We start from the raw sequence: 20,403 nt of genomic DNA on the forward strand, positions 1-20,403 counted from the left end.
GGTTCACACTGCACATGTCTGTAGGTGTGTGGTTTAGATCATCTTTTTTTTAGTTATTTTCCGTAAGGAGCCTCAGAGATGAAACCATGGGTCGATGTATCTGCTGCACACAGGTGTTGGTCCATGCAGGAAGACTGTAACCAGACAGCATCTGCTCACCTGTGACTTTATACTTACTGCTAACTGAAATCAGTTTCTCTTTTTGTGTTATTCTTTTGTTTATCTTCTTTTATCACCGTTCTGTCCATTTTTCTCGATGTGACTTGTGGCTTCTATGTGTCTGCTGTTTTGCCCCATTGCCGGTTTGTTTCTTTACGGTTTTATTGATGTTGTTGTTTCCACACACCTTCTCTCTCCCTCCCTCTCCCTCTCTCTCTCTCTCTCTCTCTCTCTCTCTCCTTATCTTCCACCTCTTGCCGGTGTGTGCTGTTCTCTTTTGTTTGACGTTAATTTTGTGGTGTTTTTTTATTTGCCTTGTTTTAATTTTCATGTAGGGCAGTAGTTCCGTGAGCGGAAGCCCCGTTCCCTCGACGTCGGGGACCAGCACCCCCCGGCGTGGCCGTCGCCAGCTGCCCCAGACCCCGTCTACACCACGCCCTCACGTCACCTACTCCCCCGCTGTCCGCAAGCCCCCGTACGGCTCCCCGGGACAGGGTCGACTCCGCTCCCCATCTCCAAGACACTTCTCGCCGCCAGGTCACGAACCGCCCTACCACCTACCACCCTCCCGCCACGCCTCGCCCCATCACGGGTCGCCCAGGTCTCCCCGACAAGCGTCCCCTCGCTCTCCAAGGCACGCGTCGCCCAGATCTCCCCCTCACGGACGCTGGGGCCCGCCGCCAGACAGCGTGGAGGGCGATGGACAGTTCTATGACCGGGACTATGAATACGAACGACACCACGAGCCCCCTGCCTATGAGCAGAGTTTATCACAGGGCAACCCTCATTCTCACCCTCGCTCACCAAGGACTGCTCGTCAAGGGCCTCCTGCTCACCCGCGCCGTATGCCTAATGGCTACCGTTCTTCCTCGCCCTCCCCGCACCGCCGTGGCCCCCACCCAGGTCCACAACGGTCGTCACATGGCCGTGGGCCCCGGAAGGGGTTGCACGAACCCTATAGCGAGACGGACGAGGATGATTGGTGTTAGCGCAAAGGGTGATCAGGAGGGGCGCCACTCACCGTAAGCCAACTTGAGATGTTTATGCACAGCAGCAGGGAGAGGGGGAGTGGGGGGGGACAGAGGACAGTACAAACACACTAATCACATGGATAAATGGATGTGTGTGTGATACTGTGAGACTCTTCACCATGGAGCAGCACAGACACATCAAGAGCTGAAGGGTTTAACTACAGCTCCCCTGCTTCCTCTCTCTCTCTCTCTATTGCTGTCTCCTGCTCCCTGGACTGCATTTCCCACAATGCTCAGCATGCAAGGGAATGTTTTTGGGAGTAAATAATAAATTCAGTGGGCTGGAGCAGATCGTGGTTTATAGATGGACTAAACTTAAAAAATCAGTGTTGCTATGTTTGAAGGCTTGTCTGTGCAAGACCAAGCGGGTTTTTGCTGATGGAAATAAAGAGGAGACGTAATAACCTCCTATCTTTATCAAAAAAGGAATTTTGAAAATAAAGCCAGAATCCCTCTTTTGTCCTTACATCTATGCCTCTCGAAAAAGACCCAAAAATGGACACAAAGGAAAGACTTAAAAGAAAAAGCAAGTGCTCTTGTAAATGAGAGCTCTACCTACTGCAAAACCAGCCCCATGTGCTGGCTAATATCGATGAGTTTTATCATCTCTGTTTACTGTTACCAACTCAAGATGCTGAGTAACCTCATCACCTGGGGGAGGGGTTAACTGTAAAGAGGCGTGCCCTATGAAAGGACCCAGTGCAGGCAAGAGAGGACGGGTGGGGTGGTCAAACCCCGCCCACAATCTGCCACTCAGTCCTGAAAAGGTGGAAAAGAAGGAAATGGCTGATGAGAGAGGGATGGACTTTTTCCTCTTCAGAATGTCTTCAATTGATTAATTCTTCTTTTCGAACATTTGGAGCTTGGTTATTCTGTTGCATTTGCTCAGCTTTCTTTGATATTTTTGGACTCAAATCTGATGGAAACTTGCATGATTGATTTAAAAAGAATCTCTATATATATATCAGACAGAAGATTTACTGTGGGAATGGGGGGGTGATAGCTCTCTTTTTTCCGTTAAGTTGGAGGAAGTTCTTTCTCTTGTTTTCTCCCTGTTGCTCTTGCCATTGTCTGTAGATCTTTACGTGCAGATGAAGTTTATAGACAGCAGATGTAGAAAGATGGAGACGCAAATCCGAAGATGTTTTCTACGTTCCGTACATCTGAGGATCCCAGATAATGCTCTGCACTGTTTATTTTTACCTTGGATTGCACTACAAAGAGCCCGAACCGCGGCTCTGTCGGCCATGGCTGCAAACAGAGAGAGAACCAGGGGGAGAGAAACTCTTCTTCTTTCTTCATTTACTATTGTCAATAACAATAGACTTATAATGATGAAAAATCTTAATGCAATTGATGACGATGACGGTGATGCTGATGAACATACAGGTGGTCATGTGACTTTGTTGTCTTGTTTTTGGGAGTTTTGTCTCTTGTGGCCATCTTGTTTCTAACTCTTCTTTATTTTTCGGTTCTGTTCAGCACTGGTTGAAGTCTAAAAAGGTGCGTCCTGAAAAGCATCCTGAAGTTTACTTCATTGTGACCTCAGCTTAGTAGAATACTCAAAAAGAGTCAAAAGCATCATGAATCTTTTAAAGAGGAGAGTCGGCCCATACCCTTGGACCGTGTTTGTGTTGATGTTACGAAAAGACAAAAAGGCACTGAAAATCAGGGTTCATTTCATATTTATTTTTCAACAGTTAAAGATCTGGACAAGAGCAGTTTTATTGAGGGTCAGTAATTACTCCCTGAATTATAATTTCACAGCTGTAAAGTTAGTAGTGCAAGATCACATTTTGGGTGATGAATGTTGTTTACTCTTTGTCCACTTAGTGGTGCTGTTGCACAGCTTTACCCAGACTACGGACAAACCTTCCCGCATGAAATAGGGCAGAACTGTCCCGAAAGGTCATGTAGCAGGTTACAGTACGTTTGTCAAAGCTTGTGTTTGACTTCTGACAGACATTTTTTTTCAAGTTTGACCTGAAATTTATTAATGCAACTGGAAATGTTTTTTCGCCCCTGCCTTCCTGTTCCCTACCATGGGCAACTTGTATGTCTTTGGCTGCCTGCTCAATCTGAGACCCTCTTCCCCTTTCTGCTCAGGATACGACAATACAGCCAAACGTATATCTCACAGGGGTGTAGAGGTGCGGCCTTTCAGCCTTCCCTACTGTCCAACTGAACTCAAAATATTTCAATAGACTTTCATTCATTAATCTCCCATTACAGTTTTTTTGTGCATGGGTAGAAAGCAAAGACTTAATGGACATTTGAATCATGTTGTCTCCTAGGAGAAATATAATTTATGTGAATGAGACGTGTATAGTAATAGTGTAACATTAAAAACAAGCATAGAGGATTTGATCTTAAAAGCATTTGAGAAACATCTGAGGTTGTGTTGAGATATTTGACTTTTTGTAAACACGTGGGAGATTCCTATCATCTTTTACGTAAAAAAATGAGGAGCAGCATTTGCTCTCTATTAGTTCTCCAACTGAGACACAATTGAGATGAATTAATGACATAAAATTTGCTTTAATGCAGATGACAAACTTTTAGTAGATTTGACATAAAGTGATCTCATTCTGCACATCAGGTCAGTTGGACAGTCCTGTTTTGTTTTCTCATGTTTGTTTGTTTTTTCCATTATTTTGTTCAAGAGCCCCCAGCCAAGGGGTCGTCAATTTTACACCTTTTATAAAGAAAATGTTTTGAGGAAGGAGACCGCTGTTTTGTTATCTGGGTGTCTATGTTTGGCCCACATTTATTCACAGCTGGTCCCCGGTTAGCCCCTGGTTTGATGCCCATGGGTCCAGATGAACCTGCAGAGCCACAGTGCCTTCTGTTCTGGTGTCGCACACTACCCTTACCCTGCCTCTCGTATCCCCGTCCTTTCTTTCTCTCTCTATCTCTCAAAGTGATGGACTCAGTCACACTACGCCTTAACAAGTCCCCATGTCTGCGCTGTCTGCTGGGCTTTTTAAAGACAGGGAGGCATGGTTATATGATGGGGTGAGATCCCAGTTACTCTGAGAGTAATGAAGGGAAATGACAACCAAGTTCTGTCAGGGTGTCCATCTTGGCTCTCTTTCTCTCTTAGCAATGCTTCCTCAAGCAGCCATCATCGATTGGTCTCACCCTGCTTGTTCGGAGAGCTGCATCGAATATCGGAGGGATCGTTCTACTTTCTCAGGTCTTTAGCAAAAGGACAGGAAGGCTTACTTTTGTCAGGCATGAACGTTAGTGCATGGTTAAGATTATCCCCATTTAGAAGTTCTCTTGGTCTTGTGTTCTTTCGCCCGAAACACTTGATGCTGTAATGCAGAAAATGTCCTCAGAAGATTACGATTTTATTTATAAAAGGCTATTTTTAGGAGGTGCACCATTCTTTGGCTCTGCTTGTTCATCAGTTTCGGTTCTGACCCTCTTTTGCTCTTTACATTGTTTTTGTGTCACATCTTCATTTTCCGTGCCAACAGAAAATCTTTTTCTGTTCGCGGCACTATTTCGAACGAACCATCTCAGATACACAACACATTTGCGCGAGCACGTGTTGTTTCCTTTCGTCTTGGAGAAACAACCTGTGTTTTTGTTTGTTTTACACAATATAAGGGCTTTCCTACAATGGTTGAGTGCTGCCAAAATAAGTCACCCTCTATGTAGCTACACCACTTCCCGTGGTCTCCCTTTGTACAGAACAGAACTACATGTGTGTGCATGCTAATGTGCGATGGGAACTGGAGAATTGGGAGGGGGGTGATGGGAAATGTAGGTTTTTTTTGTACGCGTGAGAGCAAGAATTTGAGGCACAGGCATTGTGCATGCCAAAAAAAAGTTGTTTAAAAAATCAGAAATGGATACAAATCGTCATTATATATTGTGCACTGAGTATTTTAGTGCTGGGTTTGCCAATCCATTTCTGCTCAGCATCCACCATAGCACATTTCATTATCACCTTCCCATGCGATCCTCATCCAAGATCGGATGCAATGGAGTCACCGGCATTTTTCCATGGAGCACAAGATCGGAAGGGTTGGGTTCATCCGCGTGACAGTGGGCAATGTCCTCTGCGAAAGTATGTGTGCGTGTGTCTGCGAGCTGATTTGAAGGCAAGTTGTTAAATAGTGCCTTACAACGAACAGTCCAAGATTTTCCATCGAGTTATACGACCACAGATACGAAGCCATGGCAAAGCAAAGAGGGTCAGCTGTCTCATCATCATCATGTTTGTACCTCAGTCCAATTGTCTAACCATGTTTGTCCACTGTCTGTCTAACTTTTTTGGGCCTAACATATCTCTCTTTCTCTTCTGTAAACTCTTGTATATCTCATTCATAAACTTCCTGCAGCAGACCTGTGTGTCCATCCTCTTTCTTTTTCTTTTTGTTTATACATCTCATCCAAGTCCTGTTGTTCTTTGTGCATGTCAAGAAACACATTCATTCAAATACGTCTGTTTTTTAGGGAAAGATTTATCAGATTTATTTAACAAAGTTGTCTTATATTGAGATGAACATATGAAAAGTATTATTTTCATATCAAAATATAATAAATGACTTTTGTTTCATAAATAATAATATTCATTAAAACATAAACCACACATCAATTGCACCACCAGTTGGTCTGCCATTGACAGAACTGAGGTTAAATGTAGCAATTTAACGAAATACTAAAAACAATTGACGGAATGTGTATCGAGTCCTGTTCAGGAAGTGGATCTCGAGACAGGAAGTGGCTTTCCCCGTCGTCAGCAGAAGTGCGTTTCTTTACGCAGTTCTTATGTGTCAGGGGAAATGAGCTTGTGTGAATGTGCGAGTGCAGCCACTGTCACCATGACACCCGTAAACCCGTCCCACCTTTAAATTACCCATCATTCCACCCACCATCCACACACTACTGACCTGAACCATTTAGAAGCAAAAGAGGACGTTTAAAGAGAAAAAAATTACCATGAAATAGAGAGGTATTTAATTACTGATTTGCATGTGCAATGTGCATGCCACTATGTGGGTTAACAAGTCAACTTCAGGAATTATAAAATATAAAAAGAAATATAAAGAAAAGAGTATATATAGAAATATATATGTATAAATATAGATAGATGTTTTTATGAGCAATGTGTTACTTTTTTCTTCTATTTTTAAAAAGTGAAAAGACAAAAAAGAGAACCAAGAGGAAAAAATACACACGAGATATGACATGGGTGAAGAATAAAAATCATAGAATGTTTGTTTGTTTCTATTGCCAACTGTTCTCTTGAATCGTGGGTAAGGTGAGCACAAAACATGCTGTGGAAATGTATTACAACATTTTTAAAAAGTTGAAAAGATATCCAGTAGCTCTCGGTTATGAGAAAATGCACATCAATCTGATTTTAAGAAGAAATGCAAACCCCTTTTGCTGATGTTGAGCTGTGAAAAGGCTGCCTGAACCTGGTGATGTTACACATTTATTCCGGATATGAAAAATCCCCCTTTTTCTCTCTCTTCCTCTAACTCTGTCTCTCTGCTATTTCTACCAGTGCATTTTGTAATTCCGAACAGAACTCTTCCTAAAGAACCTGAATAATAAACAGAGAGAATGCATTCTAACTGCGCCTTTACAATCTCTTCCTTTCTGATTCAATGTATTGTGTGTGAAAGTGTGTCTGATTTTACACAACACGTTGCTCGTTGACACGTACAAATATCTGAAAAGGATTTAATAGTGTTTCAGGTGGGGGAAATTACACCACACATGCACAGCTGTTCAGGACGTGATAATAGTGGAGTGATTAAGCATCTGAGCTGTTAACCCAATTGGTGAATGTTAAATCTGGTAAAGGTGAATCTAAACTCGGCTATGAGGCAATCTCCATGACAATGGTACAAGGCCTCTTGAGAATGAAGTCCATTTGTTTCCTTTTTAACAAAAGAAGCACTACATTTTCATGAGTTATTGCTTTATTTTTTATTAGTTTGATTACTGTGTCCCTGCCGGGGACTTACATAAAATTATTCTAAGGTAAAGAACATTATAATATATTTGACATATTAAATATTGACTGAGGAAGGCAATGTCAAAGATTGAAATAAATAGTTGAAATGAAAATTATCAAAAAAAAAACGTGGTTATCACAGAATTAATATTGGTTTCTAGGTGTTTGCAAAACATAATTTCCTGCATAGCCTATCCCACTTTTTCTTAACGTCTCCACGGAGGGCGCCATCACCGCGAGTCACTTCCTGTTTGATGCTCCGCACTTCCGTTTTGTATTTGTTACTATACTATATTTGAGTACATTTCTGTTAATGTTTGAAAATTATTCGTTTCTCGAATAACTTTTGCGGTTAAAAGCGGCCACAGAAAGCCCAGAAAACCTTACGAACGAGGTTTACAACGTGCACAACAAGAGCGTAAAAAACTGCATTCTGCCCCATCCCTACGCGCATACGCAAAAGTTTCAGTTATTAGTCACCTTGAGTAATTATCTTATTCTATTCTGCCATGGATGTGCACACCTATGCAGATACACCTACCCACCCATACACAGTAGGCCACATCAAAGCAGTGAGCCATTGTTACTCATGCTTGTCATTTTATAAAGCCCATTCACAGTTTCACCTGCTTTGATGTCACATTTAGAAAGCCAAATACATCTTTTGTGTGCATATTTTAGCAATGATTTGACCCCACAAATGTATATGTAGGCCTACCTTATATATAAAATAAAACATTAGGAAAACTTATATACAATACATAACTTTTTGATTGGCGTATTTTTGGTTTGTACATTTGATTGCTGAATTGAGTTCCCCGCAGAAACGACAAGAAGCTGTTATTCAGCTAGATGCTTTACATTCTTTAAAAAACTCACAGCATTCAAGATCTAAGCATGGGGAAAGAGTATCTAAAAATAAATGAAAACTTTACTTTTATTGTCATGTTAGTATTATATACATATTTTTTTCCTGCCGACTATAGACTCAAGGTTGTAAAATATAATCAGAATACATTTCATAAGGCGTTTTACTCTTTTGTCTCCCTCTACTGTAATATTGGCTACAGCGAGACCCACAGACCAAGACACAACATTATATAGAAGTGATTAAAATTCATCGCCAAGCCCTGCCGTTTATGTCTTGCATGAATTATTTTACACTGATGTTCAGATCTGAATGCTATTGTGCTGCTTTTAGAAGTTTGATGATTATACGGTCTGACTCTGGCCAACGCATTCGTGTTTAAAGGGAACCGGTGATCTGCATGATTCAATGGCATGTTCAGACAGGTCTTGCTGACTAATCAAGGGAAATTACACACATACTCTTGTATTTCCCACTGCTAACTTTATCACCACCCACACGAGGAGGTCACAGAGGACGAGCTTGTAATCTGTGAATGATATGTATTACAAATCCAATGATAAATGTTTGAGTTAGCCACAGTCACAAATGAGTAATATGACCATGTGGAATCTTGGTCTTTGGACTTGATGTAAAGTTGATGTTTAAAGTAAACTTTGAAGTAAAGTCTTGAGCCTTATTTTCATTAAAAAATATATTTGTAGCTCTTGAAAGTTAGGGAACCCATGTACGATAATAACGTTGTTACACACCACAACAACAAGATTATATCAAAATATGTTTAATTGCCAACAAACACAAACAGCTTCAGTCCATTGTGTCCTTTTTAGAATGATCAATTCATCATAACACACGTCTGTGCAACTGACCAGAGCAATGGTGAACTTAACACATGTTGGCAAAGACGTTGTCTTAACGTCACAACTTTAAAACATTAAAAAGATGCGCGTTAGAGCACTTCATAAGTTTTCATTAGAGTTCGTAAACTGAAGGAGAAGACAAGTCTCTCCTGACCACACTCGAATGTGAGTCAACGGCTGCTCTAAGAACCATCAGGGACAACGAAGCGGCTCCGGTGAGCGGTCGACGTTTCCTCTGTTCTTATCCCCGCGCGTCTTGCGCGCTCCTCGGTCATACGGCGAGCTGTGCCATGCGGATACCGGAACGCCACGCTCCGTCCGAACTGCCATAACCGGTCGTTTTAAACCAACCAGTTTGTCGAGAAAAATCCCCCCCAGGGGACATCGTGGATAACCCGCTTGCTCAGCACGCCACGACGGCTCTGTTGGTCGGGAACGCCGTCAGCGTTTCCGTTTGGCGACAGCTGTTTCCATTATTCGGTTTTAAAACCTCTTGCCGCTCCTCGTCTGTATCCATTGTCGCCTTCTTCGGAGACAAAAAGTCAGGCTCGATTGCCGTCTTACCACGGCGCTTCCTGGATTTAGAACCTTGGTTCTCTTTATCGTCTTCCAAAATGTCTTTGGGTTCACAAGTGTTCACCTCCGTCGTACAAGACTCGTTGACAGCGTCTTGATCTTTAGTGTCCATGTGTTCCTCCGGGGCGCACGGAACGACCTGTTCCTGCTCCGATTCTCGGAGCAGTACGGCGGCGTGGTAGATGTCCCGGGCGGCACTCATGGTCATGGAGAGCAAGAGGCTCCGGTGGAGTCTCAATCCCCCGCGCTGGGTCCTTGACGAATACAGTTTACTAATGGACAGAGCCATTATTCTCCTGGCCTCTTCGTCCATGGTGGTTTGACGTGTGCAGTATGTCGAAATAACGCGTTGCATTTATATTCGTCTGCTCTTCGAGGAACGTCTCTTTTCGTTGGACTGCAGGGGAAACTTTTCGCAGGGAGAGGTTTTATGGCAGCCCGGGTGACGTAACGAGTTTCCATTCCTCCGGGTGTAAACACGCCCCGCCCATCTTGTCAACGTACGTCAGAATACCTCAGCGCTAGTAAAATATCTTGACAACATATGTCACCTGTTTTTTAACTAAAGTGTCTTAGCAGCATATCGTCTGTCAGACGGTACAGTCACCCATCCTGTTTCTCAAATAATCATTATTTATTGATCTCTTGAAATTGCCGAGACGACTGAATGACAGCTTACATTAAACATTCATTAAACGAAGGTGTATTGGAAATAGCGTGCACGTGCATTTTTACCGATCACTTAAGTAATTGTTTTGGTAATTTATTTAGTTTTCACTAGTTTCTTATTCGTCTGTATGGTTGTGTTTAAGAAGTACTGTTTATTGAACGATACCATCCAATGAATCCTAATATCCCTACCCACAATTCTCTAAAAACGTGTTTCAATCTACCTCCATTGTTTACAGTTACTTGGAAGATTACGTTTGTTTCTTTTCGCTCGACGTCAACCGATACCCATATATGGAGCATCCGTCTGGTCTCCGGAGGACGAGCAGTGGAAAAGCCGTGACGCGCCAGCAGCTGGCAGTGATCGTGTCGTCACCTTAGCACCATATTTGGACTTGTCACCGGTCCAACATCACCTCCCCATTCTGCTCACTAGGAAGCAAAGCGATTGAGGTCAGATAGCAGCTGCCACTCAGTGCAAATACATGACATCTATTTATAGAAATGGGAAATGTCGTGGTACCCGGTGCTCGGTTGAAATGTGAAGCTTTTGCTTGCGGCTTTATTGTGTTTGGCTTAAAGTAATGCAGAATGAGCAAGAAAGAGATGAATAAAATGTACATTGTGATTTATTAGCATGGGTCCATGTAGCATGGATATTGGTAGCCTATGGTTTGTGAGTTTTAAATAAAGAAATACATATTTTTCTCAAATATGTTCAGTACAAGCACGTTTTGTAGTCATGACAAATCATGAGAATTGTCAAGATACTGCTTGTTAAAATGCTTTCTCATTACTGTTCTCTCACTACATTCTGATAGTGATAAAGCTTTCAGTTAGATCGATCCAGCTTTGTGTTTCCTGAGGTGTGATCACATATGCCTCAGTTAGATGTTATATTAATGAAGACCCCTCAGACCAAATGGTACTAATATTAATACCCTGCCTGTTTTCCAAAACACTCACACAGACCTGTTGGCATGGACGGTTTGTGTTAAAAATAAAGACTTACGGTGTAATGTTGAAAACTGAATTGAATGCATTTGAGGACCGTTTAAAAAAGTGTTGCTTACGTGCATGCACGCAACCTCACATACACACCCAGCGCTGCAGGAAGAAGGAGGAGGGGTTGCGTGTACAGGTTTGGCTATATGTGTGTGAACAGGAAACAGAGAGTGTGGAGAGAGAGTAAGACAGGAGACAGGAAGGAAAGCGTCACTGTCAGAGGTGGGGGAGGAAGTAAAGGAGAATAATGTAATGAAGGAAAGGGATAGGGGACTAGACGACAGGATCTCAACCCTACAGCTGCCAAAATAGGCACGTGGGAATCCATTAATTTAACACACTCCTTTCTAAAATTCACAGACACGGTCACTTGAGCTTTATGCAGATCTAGGACGGTTACTGAATTGTAAGGTCTGGGCTGCAACAAAGAAAATTTAATTTTGACGAAAAGATAACAATTAAGAAAATCTTGTTATTGAGTCAGGGATGAGAGAATGTATTGTTCAATTATTATTTTATAAATCCAAGAACTGGGATTCTCTGGTTGCAAATTTATAGATGCTTATTGTGACAGACTGATAGTATCTCAAAACCAGCTGCGCAGATTTTTCACTGAACATTGAGATTTAGTTATTTACAAAAAGACTAAGAGGAATGATTTCAGATGATTTAGGTTTGTGGTTTATTAATGGCAACATCGTGAAACGTTTCATGTGTTAGCTTCACCTCTAGTTAAAGTGATAGTTCACCTCCCCAAAATTATATCATCATCTACTCACCTTTGAGTAATCGGTATTCTGATGAATATAGAGAAAGATATTTGAAGGAATGCTCATATTTGCAGGACTCCCATAGTAGGAAAAACTACTTTACTTCATATATATTTGTTGTTCTATTGAACACAAAAGAAGATATTTTGAAGAATGTAGGACAGCAAACAGTTCTGGGGCACTTTTAACTACCATTGTCGTTTATCCTACTATGGTAGTCAATAAGATTCAAGACCTGTTTGGTAAAAAGCATTCGTCCAAATATATTTAGCTGTGTTCAACCAAATAAAAAATGTATACAGGTTTGGAACAACCAGAGAGTGATTCATTTTTGGGTGAACTGCCCTTAACTACCTGAAAAGTGAAAACTCAGATGGGGTTTTGTAATATCTCTTCAAACTGATTAACAATATAAAAGCCCAGGTCCGTAAGATTAATAATTCTATTCAATATTTACGTATACATAGTTATATATACATTACTTTTTCTCTCGCAAAGACCATATTATTTGAAATATGCTTACTTAAACCTTTCAACATAAAGACTTTTATTTTGAAAACGTACGTTTACAGACTTTTAATATAGTATGTCTTGCCGTAAACTTCACGTAGCTCCCGCAACAGAGGGGCTAATATGTCGATGGAAGATCCTTTTTTCGTAGTTAAAGGGTAAGTAACATTTTCTTACTTTGATCCACACCGATGTCCGTCTTCTCCGTTGTCTGTCAGAGAGATCAGAATAAGATTCGGGTTTGTTAAGCCCTACCATCAGTTCATGTAGCTCTAGTTAAATGTCACACTATGAGTGTTTTCATGTTACTTTAACATCCTTACTCCGCAACAGTGTTAAGTCGAGTATGAAAGGTTATCTGGTGGTAGTTGACATGTTGGTTTATGTTTAGAATAAACACTGATTTGTGTAAAGCAGTTTGCTGATGTTTCTTTTACTGTAACCTTAGAAATAAATCATATGTGTTGTAAAAAAACATGTCAGATACATGCTAACACAATGTGTTTACATTCTTGTACTGTAACAGTTATTGGCATCTAGTTATTTACTTTTGATGAACACATTTCATTGAACACATTTCAAGGAAAGTGAGTTCACAGTATACTCTTGTCTCTGGCAGTGAGGTGCAGAAGGCCCTGTCCAAAGCACAGGGGCTGTATGACCGCTGGGAGGAGCTTCTCCAGGATGAGACACCCGTCAGTCGAGATGAGCTGGACTGGAGCACCAATGAACTCCGTAACTGCCTGAGAGCCATCGATTGGGACTTAGAGGACTTGCATGAAACCATCAGTATCCTTTTAGATGAGGGAAGGAGAAAGAACGAAAGCAAAGATGTGTTTCGATGATTTGAAAGGATTTATAGAAAATGCACCAGTCAACAGGCAACCACGAGACTGAGAGTTAACAAAGTGAGCGTAGACTTCTCAGTATGTTTCTGTTGGCAGATTTGTTTTTATAATCCTTGACCGTGTCAGGTATTGTGGAAGCAAACCCTGGAAAGTTCCGTTTAGGAGAGCATGAACTACAGGAGAGGAAAGACTTTGTGGAGCGAACGCGGAAATCTGTCCAGGTGCCAATCGTGCTCTTATTTGTACTGATTTAGCACCGTGTCTTTGTATTTTTGTATGAACCTGTACGCATTTATGAACGTGTATATGTGTTTAGCTGATGAAGGATCAGCTCGCCAGTCCTTCGGCTGTGGCCCAGGCAGAGAGGAAGAACAAACAGGCTCTGCTGCAGCACACGCCAAAAGATCGCCATGCCGGCCTGGAGCCCCATCTGGTGTCTGCAAACTCCAGATACATTGAGGAGCAACAGGAACAACAGCAGGTAAACACACATAGGTCAAAACAAGTCACAGTATAAAATGTTACAACAATGAACGTAATTCAGTTACATTATAAAGGGATTGTTTAGTTTCTAAATGTATTCCTAATTAGATTATTAGCCTAACATTTTAAAGGTCCAGTCGGTGAAATCTAGCGGGAAGGTTGCGAATTGCAACCAACCACTCACTCCACCACTCCCTTTCGAAACTCTATGACAGCTGACAGAACATGACGTATTCTATGCAAGGGTACCCGCGGTGTATGTAGATAGAAATGGCTCATTCTAAGGTAGTAAAAACATAACGCTTCATTGTGTAAGTTCTTAATACACCACTGAAGGCATTTTTATGTTAAAGCTATTTATATTATATTGCATTTCTATCAATAGATCATCACAAAAATGACACACTGGACCTTTAGTCCTGGATCAAGTGTTCATAAATGCAAATAAAAATTCATAATACTCCCCTGATTGTCTTTCTGTGTAGCTGATCAAGCAGGACCAGGATGAGCAGTTGGAGTTGGTATCCGGCAGCATCCGTGTCCTAAAGGACATGTCCAACAGGATAGGAGACGAGCTGGATGAGCAGTCTGTGTAAGTCAAGAACACATGAACCGTTGGTATAGAACAATGCTAAAAAACACCAAGGTCATGAGTTTACGCTTACAAATATAGAGACGTGTTATATGTTATTATTATTTTGTTAATGTTTACAATGTGTCTTTGTTCTGTTGTGTGTTTTTCTAGTATGCTTGGTGAATTTAGTGAGGAAATGGACCAGACCAGTTCTAGAATGGACTCTGTGTTGAAGAAAATGGAGAAGGTTTCACATATGACCAGCAGTAAGTGCTTGTCTCTTTACTGTGTGTTTCTCATAGCACATTATCATAGGACAGCAACTGAAAACATGCTGATGCATGAGAAGTATTGTCATATCATAATACTTAAGCGTGTGGCATTTAAATGTACACAATAATAAATTCTACTGAATGTTTTTTAATCTCTGCATAAAAGTACAAATGTTACCATTTTATGGAGCGATTTTAGTCTCATTAATTATTCATGCGTAAAACAAGATACACAAATGCGTAAACAGTTTCGCAGGCATAAAACCTCATTTACGTGCACATAGTATATATTTACATTTACGAAAAGCAATTCACGTGCGTAAAACAAAACTATTTTAACTATTTAAGCTTGAATCTGATTGGCTAAAGAGTACGACAACCCAAGTGGAAGGGGTTGCGTCGCCAGGAGAGTCTCAAAAAACACACACACACGTCCAAGGCGATTCACACGTGTGTGACGATTTGCACATTCGTAAAACAAGACAAACGCGTACATTTTAACTTTTCGAAAGTTATGTGCGCAGTTGTATGTTTGCGAAACGTAATTTGTGAGAAAATAGTTTTGTTTAACGCACGTGAATTGCTTTTCGTAAATGTAAATATATACTATGTGCACGTAAATTAGGTTTTATGCATGCGAAACTGTTTACGCATGTGTGTATCTTGTTTTACGCATGAATAATTAATGAGACTAAAATCGCTCCATACCATTTTGTTGGGCTGCTAAAACTCCTCCATCTGATTCAGATTGTGTCACACAAGCGGGGAATAAGCCATTCTCAATTTTGCCCATTTTCTGACTTTATTGCTAATCTTTGTCAGGTTTAGCATAAATTGTCTTTTTAAGAAATGCCAGCATGACAAAGCAGGCCCTCATTGCACCTTACATTTTCTAAGAAAGTTTGTTGTGTTAGCTGTAGCTCTCTTCTGTTATAAATACAGTGGTTTTATGTGTCTGTAATCTGCAGGTCGGAGGCAGTGGTGTGCTATCGGAGTTCTTGTAATCATTCTGATTGTGGTGCTCATCCTGTTTTTCGCAATTTAAACCAGACTTTGTTCCAGTTTGGCCTTTCACGTGCCAGAATCCTCCTGAGCTTGTAGAGGAAGAAAGACAGATTTGTCCACGTTTGCATCAGTTTTTCTTTGTGAGAAAGAGATCTGCTATTTTTATATTCCTCCCTTGCCTTTTGTTTTTAACTATAACCCAAATGTTTATTTCTGACCCTCCCTGTTTCTTTGACTTCATTGGATTCGATTCCAGAAGGTGCTGAGATGGAAGTTAACAGTTATATTTCTTCATTTTGTTTATTGTGGTACAAAGCTCAGTTGCAGTGAGGTGTTAGATATTGCCTTGTTTTATCTTTATCTTGTTTTATTCTAGTCGTCAAATTGATCAGATCGTGGTATGTATGACCTTCTAAGACCCTTGCATACGTGGTTGGTTTCCATAACCAAAAGAGGAAGCTATCAATATGCAGTTAAAGCACAATTTAACCCTCGAAAACAGTAAGTCACTGGAAGATCTTTTATAAAAACCCTGTTCCTGTCAGTGTAATTCATACAGGAACATGTATAACAGTGGTTAAGAAGATTATTCAACAGAGTTACATAGTTTAAAAGAGGTTAACAAACATTTTGCACAGTTTGCCCCTCCTTCATGGATTTATTTGCGACATCTTTATTTTGTCATCTTTGCAGTTTTAACAAATAACATCTTGCTGACATCTATATGGTGGGAAAAGTTGCCTGCACTTGCATTCTTGATTTGACCTGGAAGTGCTGCAGTATAACATGCTTTAAACATTTTATTTAACAAGTAAAGTTGGGAAGTTTTAACAGAGACATTCTTCAAAGCGTTCACTTCATGCTGCAGTGATATTTCATACTAAAACAAATTTTTAAAGGAACATGCTGGTAGCCAAAGTTTTTAAGTAATCACAGTCTAAAGCAGCGAGATACAATGTATGTTCTGGTAATGACTGATATTAACTGTCTGTGCTCCTTACAGGCCCCACACAATTATGATCATCCATTAACTGTTATGACTTATTGAGAGATTGGATGTTATAATGTGCCCGTCTGTCTGTGGGTCTGATATCGAGCATTTTGTTGTGCCAATGAGTTGTTGTCAAATCAAAGTGTAAGGACACTATGTGTCTGTGGTTGAATGTTTAATATAAAGCCCATGTTAAACATTGTCCATTTCAGTTGAATTTGTGCTTTCATACAAGATTGTTGTGTCAAATAACTAACCCTTAAAACGATATAATATACTTCTGTAAGCCTTAATGATTGTCAATCCCCACTGTCATTCAAAAAGTGGAACATTACTAAACACTTTACCTCTTAAATGCCCATTTTTGGAGATTTGGTACGCATTTTATTTCAATGTATTAAGCAATGGCTGGTCATTCATGTGCTGCCTAGGTATGAGAATGATTGAAGAACAACCCTTGTCATTTGTATTTGTAAGCATTTTCTTACGACTGTATTATATGAAATGTTTGCCTTTATATTGGCACCTTGGGGAGTCCAGATGGGTTACTGAATAAAGTAAACGCATTTGACACACACTCTCATTTTCTAGACGAATGATACTTTAAACCAACCAACAAAAATGTTTCTTTGTTACAAACCTTTTTATTAAGATATTCAGATTTTCCCATGTTTTTTACAGTAGTTAATGTGCAGTTTTCTTTCTTGTTGGGTCACAGTAAAGGAATCCACAAAGTTATTGGCACTTGGAACACAGATGAGACACGGGCATGTACTTTAGGATGGGGTGAAGGGTACAGAGGTTTTGACATCATTTATTTCCAAAAAGCAGTTTTCTGGGGAATAACATCTCATGCTGTGAGTGCACATCTAACAATCAATAGTGTTTCTATGTATAATGTACAGTATGCATATAGATATTTGCATTTATATATGTATCTCCATAGATCTATAGTGGATAAAAATAGCTGCAGGGTCCCTTTGACCACACCAGAGACATGCTCTCCGTTGCCACTGTGATGAAGCTCCCCAGCCCCTGGTGAGGTATAAATCTACCACATTCCAAATCCTAATACAGCATCTGTGCAATTCACATCTTTTAGTTGTTTAAACATCATGAGAAGTAGCACCATCAGCTCACGGAGTCTACCAAAACACATCGTCTGTATCAGGGCCACAGGAGGTATGGCTAAAAGTGTAGGGAGGTAGATCCACACACCTACTTGTGTGTGTATGTGCATTGGTCTCTGGTGGGCAGGGACTAGTATTATATCTAGTTCGATATCCGTAAGTCTTTGAGGTTGCCAGCAGCGCAGATGCGCACAGAACTGGGTAAACGTACATTGAACGGCGCACAGGAAAGGTAGAACAATGAAGGTCAAGTTGCATGATTGACATCGTATAAAAAGGATGACATTCCTGATTGAAAGCCCGGATTTAAGGAGGTACGTCCTCTTCAGAGGTCTTTAGATTCTGCTGTATTCTTGTTCGCATACCCTTCCCTACCCACAATGACTGTCTTTGAGGTTGCGTGAGCTTATCTCAATAAGAGAAATAAAACAAAATTTAAAATTGTCGAAACAGCTAGTGAGGCAGAGAGAGAAAATCAAGGTGCAATGGAACCGCTTTACAAGTTTCCCTCTGCCTCACTGTCACGTGATGATAAACAGAAAACAAGTCAAACAGGTTGCATTAAACAAATCTTGCATTATTCTGATGACTCGCACAAGAAAATCTGGGGGAGTTGTTTTTTTGATATTAAAATAAGATTTAAAATATCAATGCAGATATAAAAAAAGCCTGCTATCCTATAGGGGTCACATCACTTTTTTCTTTCTTTCCTTCCTTACAAACAGTCATTTAATAATTATATCACGATAAAAAGCATCATTGTTGAAATTCATAAAGTGTCAATCAAGAGAAAAGATTCTTTCTCTCCTCTGTTAGGATTATTATCTCAGATTATAATAGCTACTTGCAAATCTTCGTATCGGCCAGCTGTTTATAAAGTGTCATATTAAATATTGATTGATTTGATCGTCACACATCATCTAAAACAATTCATTCTAGTTATAAATACTGGCATTTTGTATTTGTCAATTACAAATATTCCCACTAGAAACTTTCTTTTGGTCAGGGGTTATTAAATTCAAAATAAAAAAACAAGAATTTTATTCTTCAAGTTAAATAACAAGCAGTCAAACTGCAGCTTTTCAAAACAGATGAACTGCATAGCAGTTCCTTTTCTCACTGGCAGCATTTATAAAAGATTCCCACCAGGTGGCGCATTTCTCTACGTCAACAGCATGAGAGGCAGTACCAACATCATTTATAGATTTCTCTTCATCAGCAAAACATTTCAATACAAAATTGCTTCAAGACATAAGGGCGTGCATAAAAACAATCACTATCTCTTGTTGTTTTCTCTTCATCCCATAAACCTCCTCTCCTTCAGTCTCAAGGCTCCCACCTCCCAAATAACACTCCAATACAGTAAAATACTCTCTAAACTAATCTAATACCCTTCCCAGCACTTCAGTTTTATAAATGCTAAAATATGGCGTCCTCTTCTAGCTACTGTACATTTCATGTTCCTTTACAAAATACGTAGCAAGTCTACAACCTATGTTACAAATGAGTGGCATCTCTCAATGGCCAAGCACTACACTCTATACTAGAGTATAAAAACTAAATCAAACCATAAAAAAAAAGAGTTAATTTCACGGTTCATGTTAAATTGTATTAGTTATTGTGTCTTAACCTAAAGGGTAACCTCATCTCATGTTCTGCTTGACTTTCATGATACTCATAAACACTTTACTCTCAATAGCTTAACTCATGATTCACCCTCTGAATAAAAGGTACTGAATCCGAGACCGCAAGTGGTCGATGCAGGTCCCGTGTCGGACCCCTATAAGAAATAATTCCACATCTCATCAGCGTCAGGTGATACGCAAACATTCCTAGCATATCATGTTAAGATGAGAAAGGACACGTTGAGAATACTACAAATGCAGCCATTATGAACATGCATGCTAGAAAATCAGCCGTATCTAGCTGTACATCGAAGGATCCGGCTCCTCATTCCAATTGAGATGATGAAATGTGGTTATGTTTGACAATTTATATTTAAAAAAAGGTGTTCAAAAACAGTATAACATTTTAACATGCATCTGTTGTTTGGACAGAGGATTGGCACTCATTCAAACACACATCAGACCGTGTTTGTATTCGCATTTAGTTGCTTTCACTATTTTCCAAGTGCCAAAATCAGTTTTAAAGTCGGGCTTGTTGAAACAGGAGGAGCACAATAGGATCAGGAATGCATATTAAAATGTAAATAATGTTAATATTACAGTGAAGTAAACGAAAGCAGACTAATCTGATTAAGATTTCAATGAGATTTAATGGTTTGCAACAGCTCACTGCACCAGTTGTGTGTGTAAGACTCTATGTGTGTGTGTGTGTGTTTGAGCATCCATCTCTTCGCCAATCCATACCCTCCCCTCTCTGCTTGCGTCTGCACTGCATATCCCTTACTGAGTCAGACAAAAACAAACAGAGCTCTGTGATCTCTGCATACACACATACCAAACACCCACCCGCCCGTCACACACACACACCACCCACGCACCCTTTCAGACGTGCATTTGGCACATGAAAACCAGACATACACACATATTTTAGAATATAAAACAGGACACACAAACACTCCCTCCAACAGATACGCAAATTCAAACAAATGCACCACCACAGTCTTTGGCACTCTCTCTCTCTTTGCTGTAAATCTCTTCGCATGAACA

At 40.3% G+C, this 20,403-nt stretch overlaps 3 protein-coding genes across 3 annotated transcripts in view; 2 read left to right on the forward strand and 1 right to left on the reverse strand.

The window, feature by feature from the left end:
• Positions 1-1,148, forward strand: part of cacna1ab (calcium channel, voltage-dependent, P/Q type, alpha 1A subunit, b) — a gene marked incomplete at both ends in the record, with an annotated part of 76,482 nt that extends 75,334 nt beyond the window's left edge. The window contains one exon of the mRNA XM_079482750.1: positions 495-1,148. Within this exon, the coding sequence (XP_079338876.1) occupies positions 495-1,148 (654 nt within the window). The remainder of the gene's footprint in view (positions 1-494) is intronic.
• Positions 1,149-8,727: 7,579 nt separating this feature from the next.
• Positions 8,728-9,942, reverse strand: ier2b (immediate early response 2b). Its single transcript, XM_079483639.1, has one exon. It carries the CDS (start codon positions 9,827-9,829, stop codon positions 9,302-9,304), a length of 528 nt encoding a protein of 175 aa, XP_079339765.1. The 5' UTR covers positions 9,830-9,942; the 3' UTR covers positions 8,728-9,301.
• Positions 9,943-12,480: 2,538 nt separating this feature from the next.
• stx10 (syntaxin 10) lies at positions 12,481-17,520 on the forward strand. Its single transcript, XM_079483649.1, has 7 exons — positions 12,481-12,586; positions 13,048-13,217; positions 13,403-13,497; positions 13,593-13,757; positions 14,245-14,351; positions 14,505-14,599; positions 15,574-17,520. The coding sequence occupies exons 1-7, from the start codon at positions 12,552-12,554 to the stop codon at positions 15,648-15,650; spliced, it is 744 nt and encodes a 247-aa protein (XP_079339775.1). The 5' UTR covers positions 12,481-12,551; the 3' UTR covers positions 15,651-17,520.
• Positions 17,521-20,403: the final 2,883 nt, after the last annotated feature.

This window comes from Barbatula barbatula (genome assembly GCF_947034865.1).
Source record: "Barbatula barbatula genome assembly, chromosome: 20".
Taxonomy (NCBI): domain Eukaryota; kingdom Metazoa; phylum Chordata; class Actinopteri; order Cypriniformes; family Nemacheilidae; genus Barbatula; species Barbatula barbatula.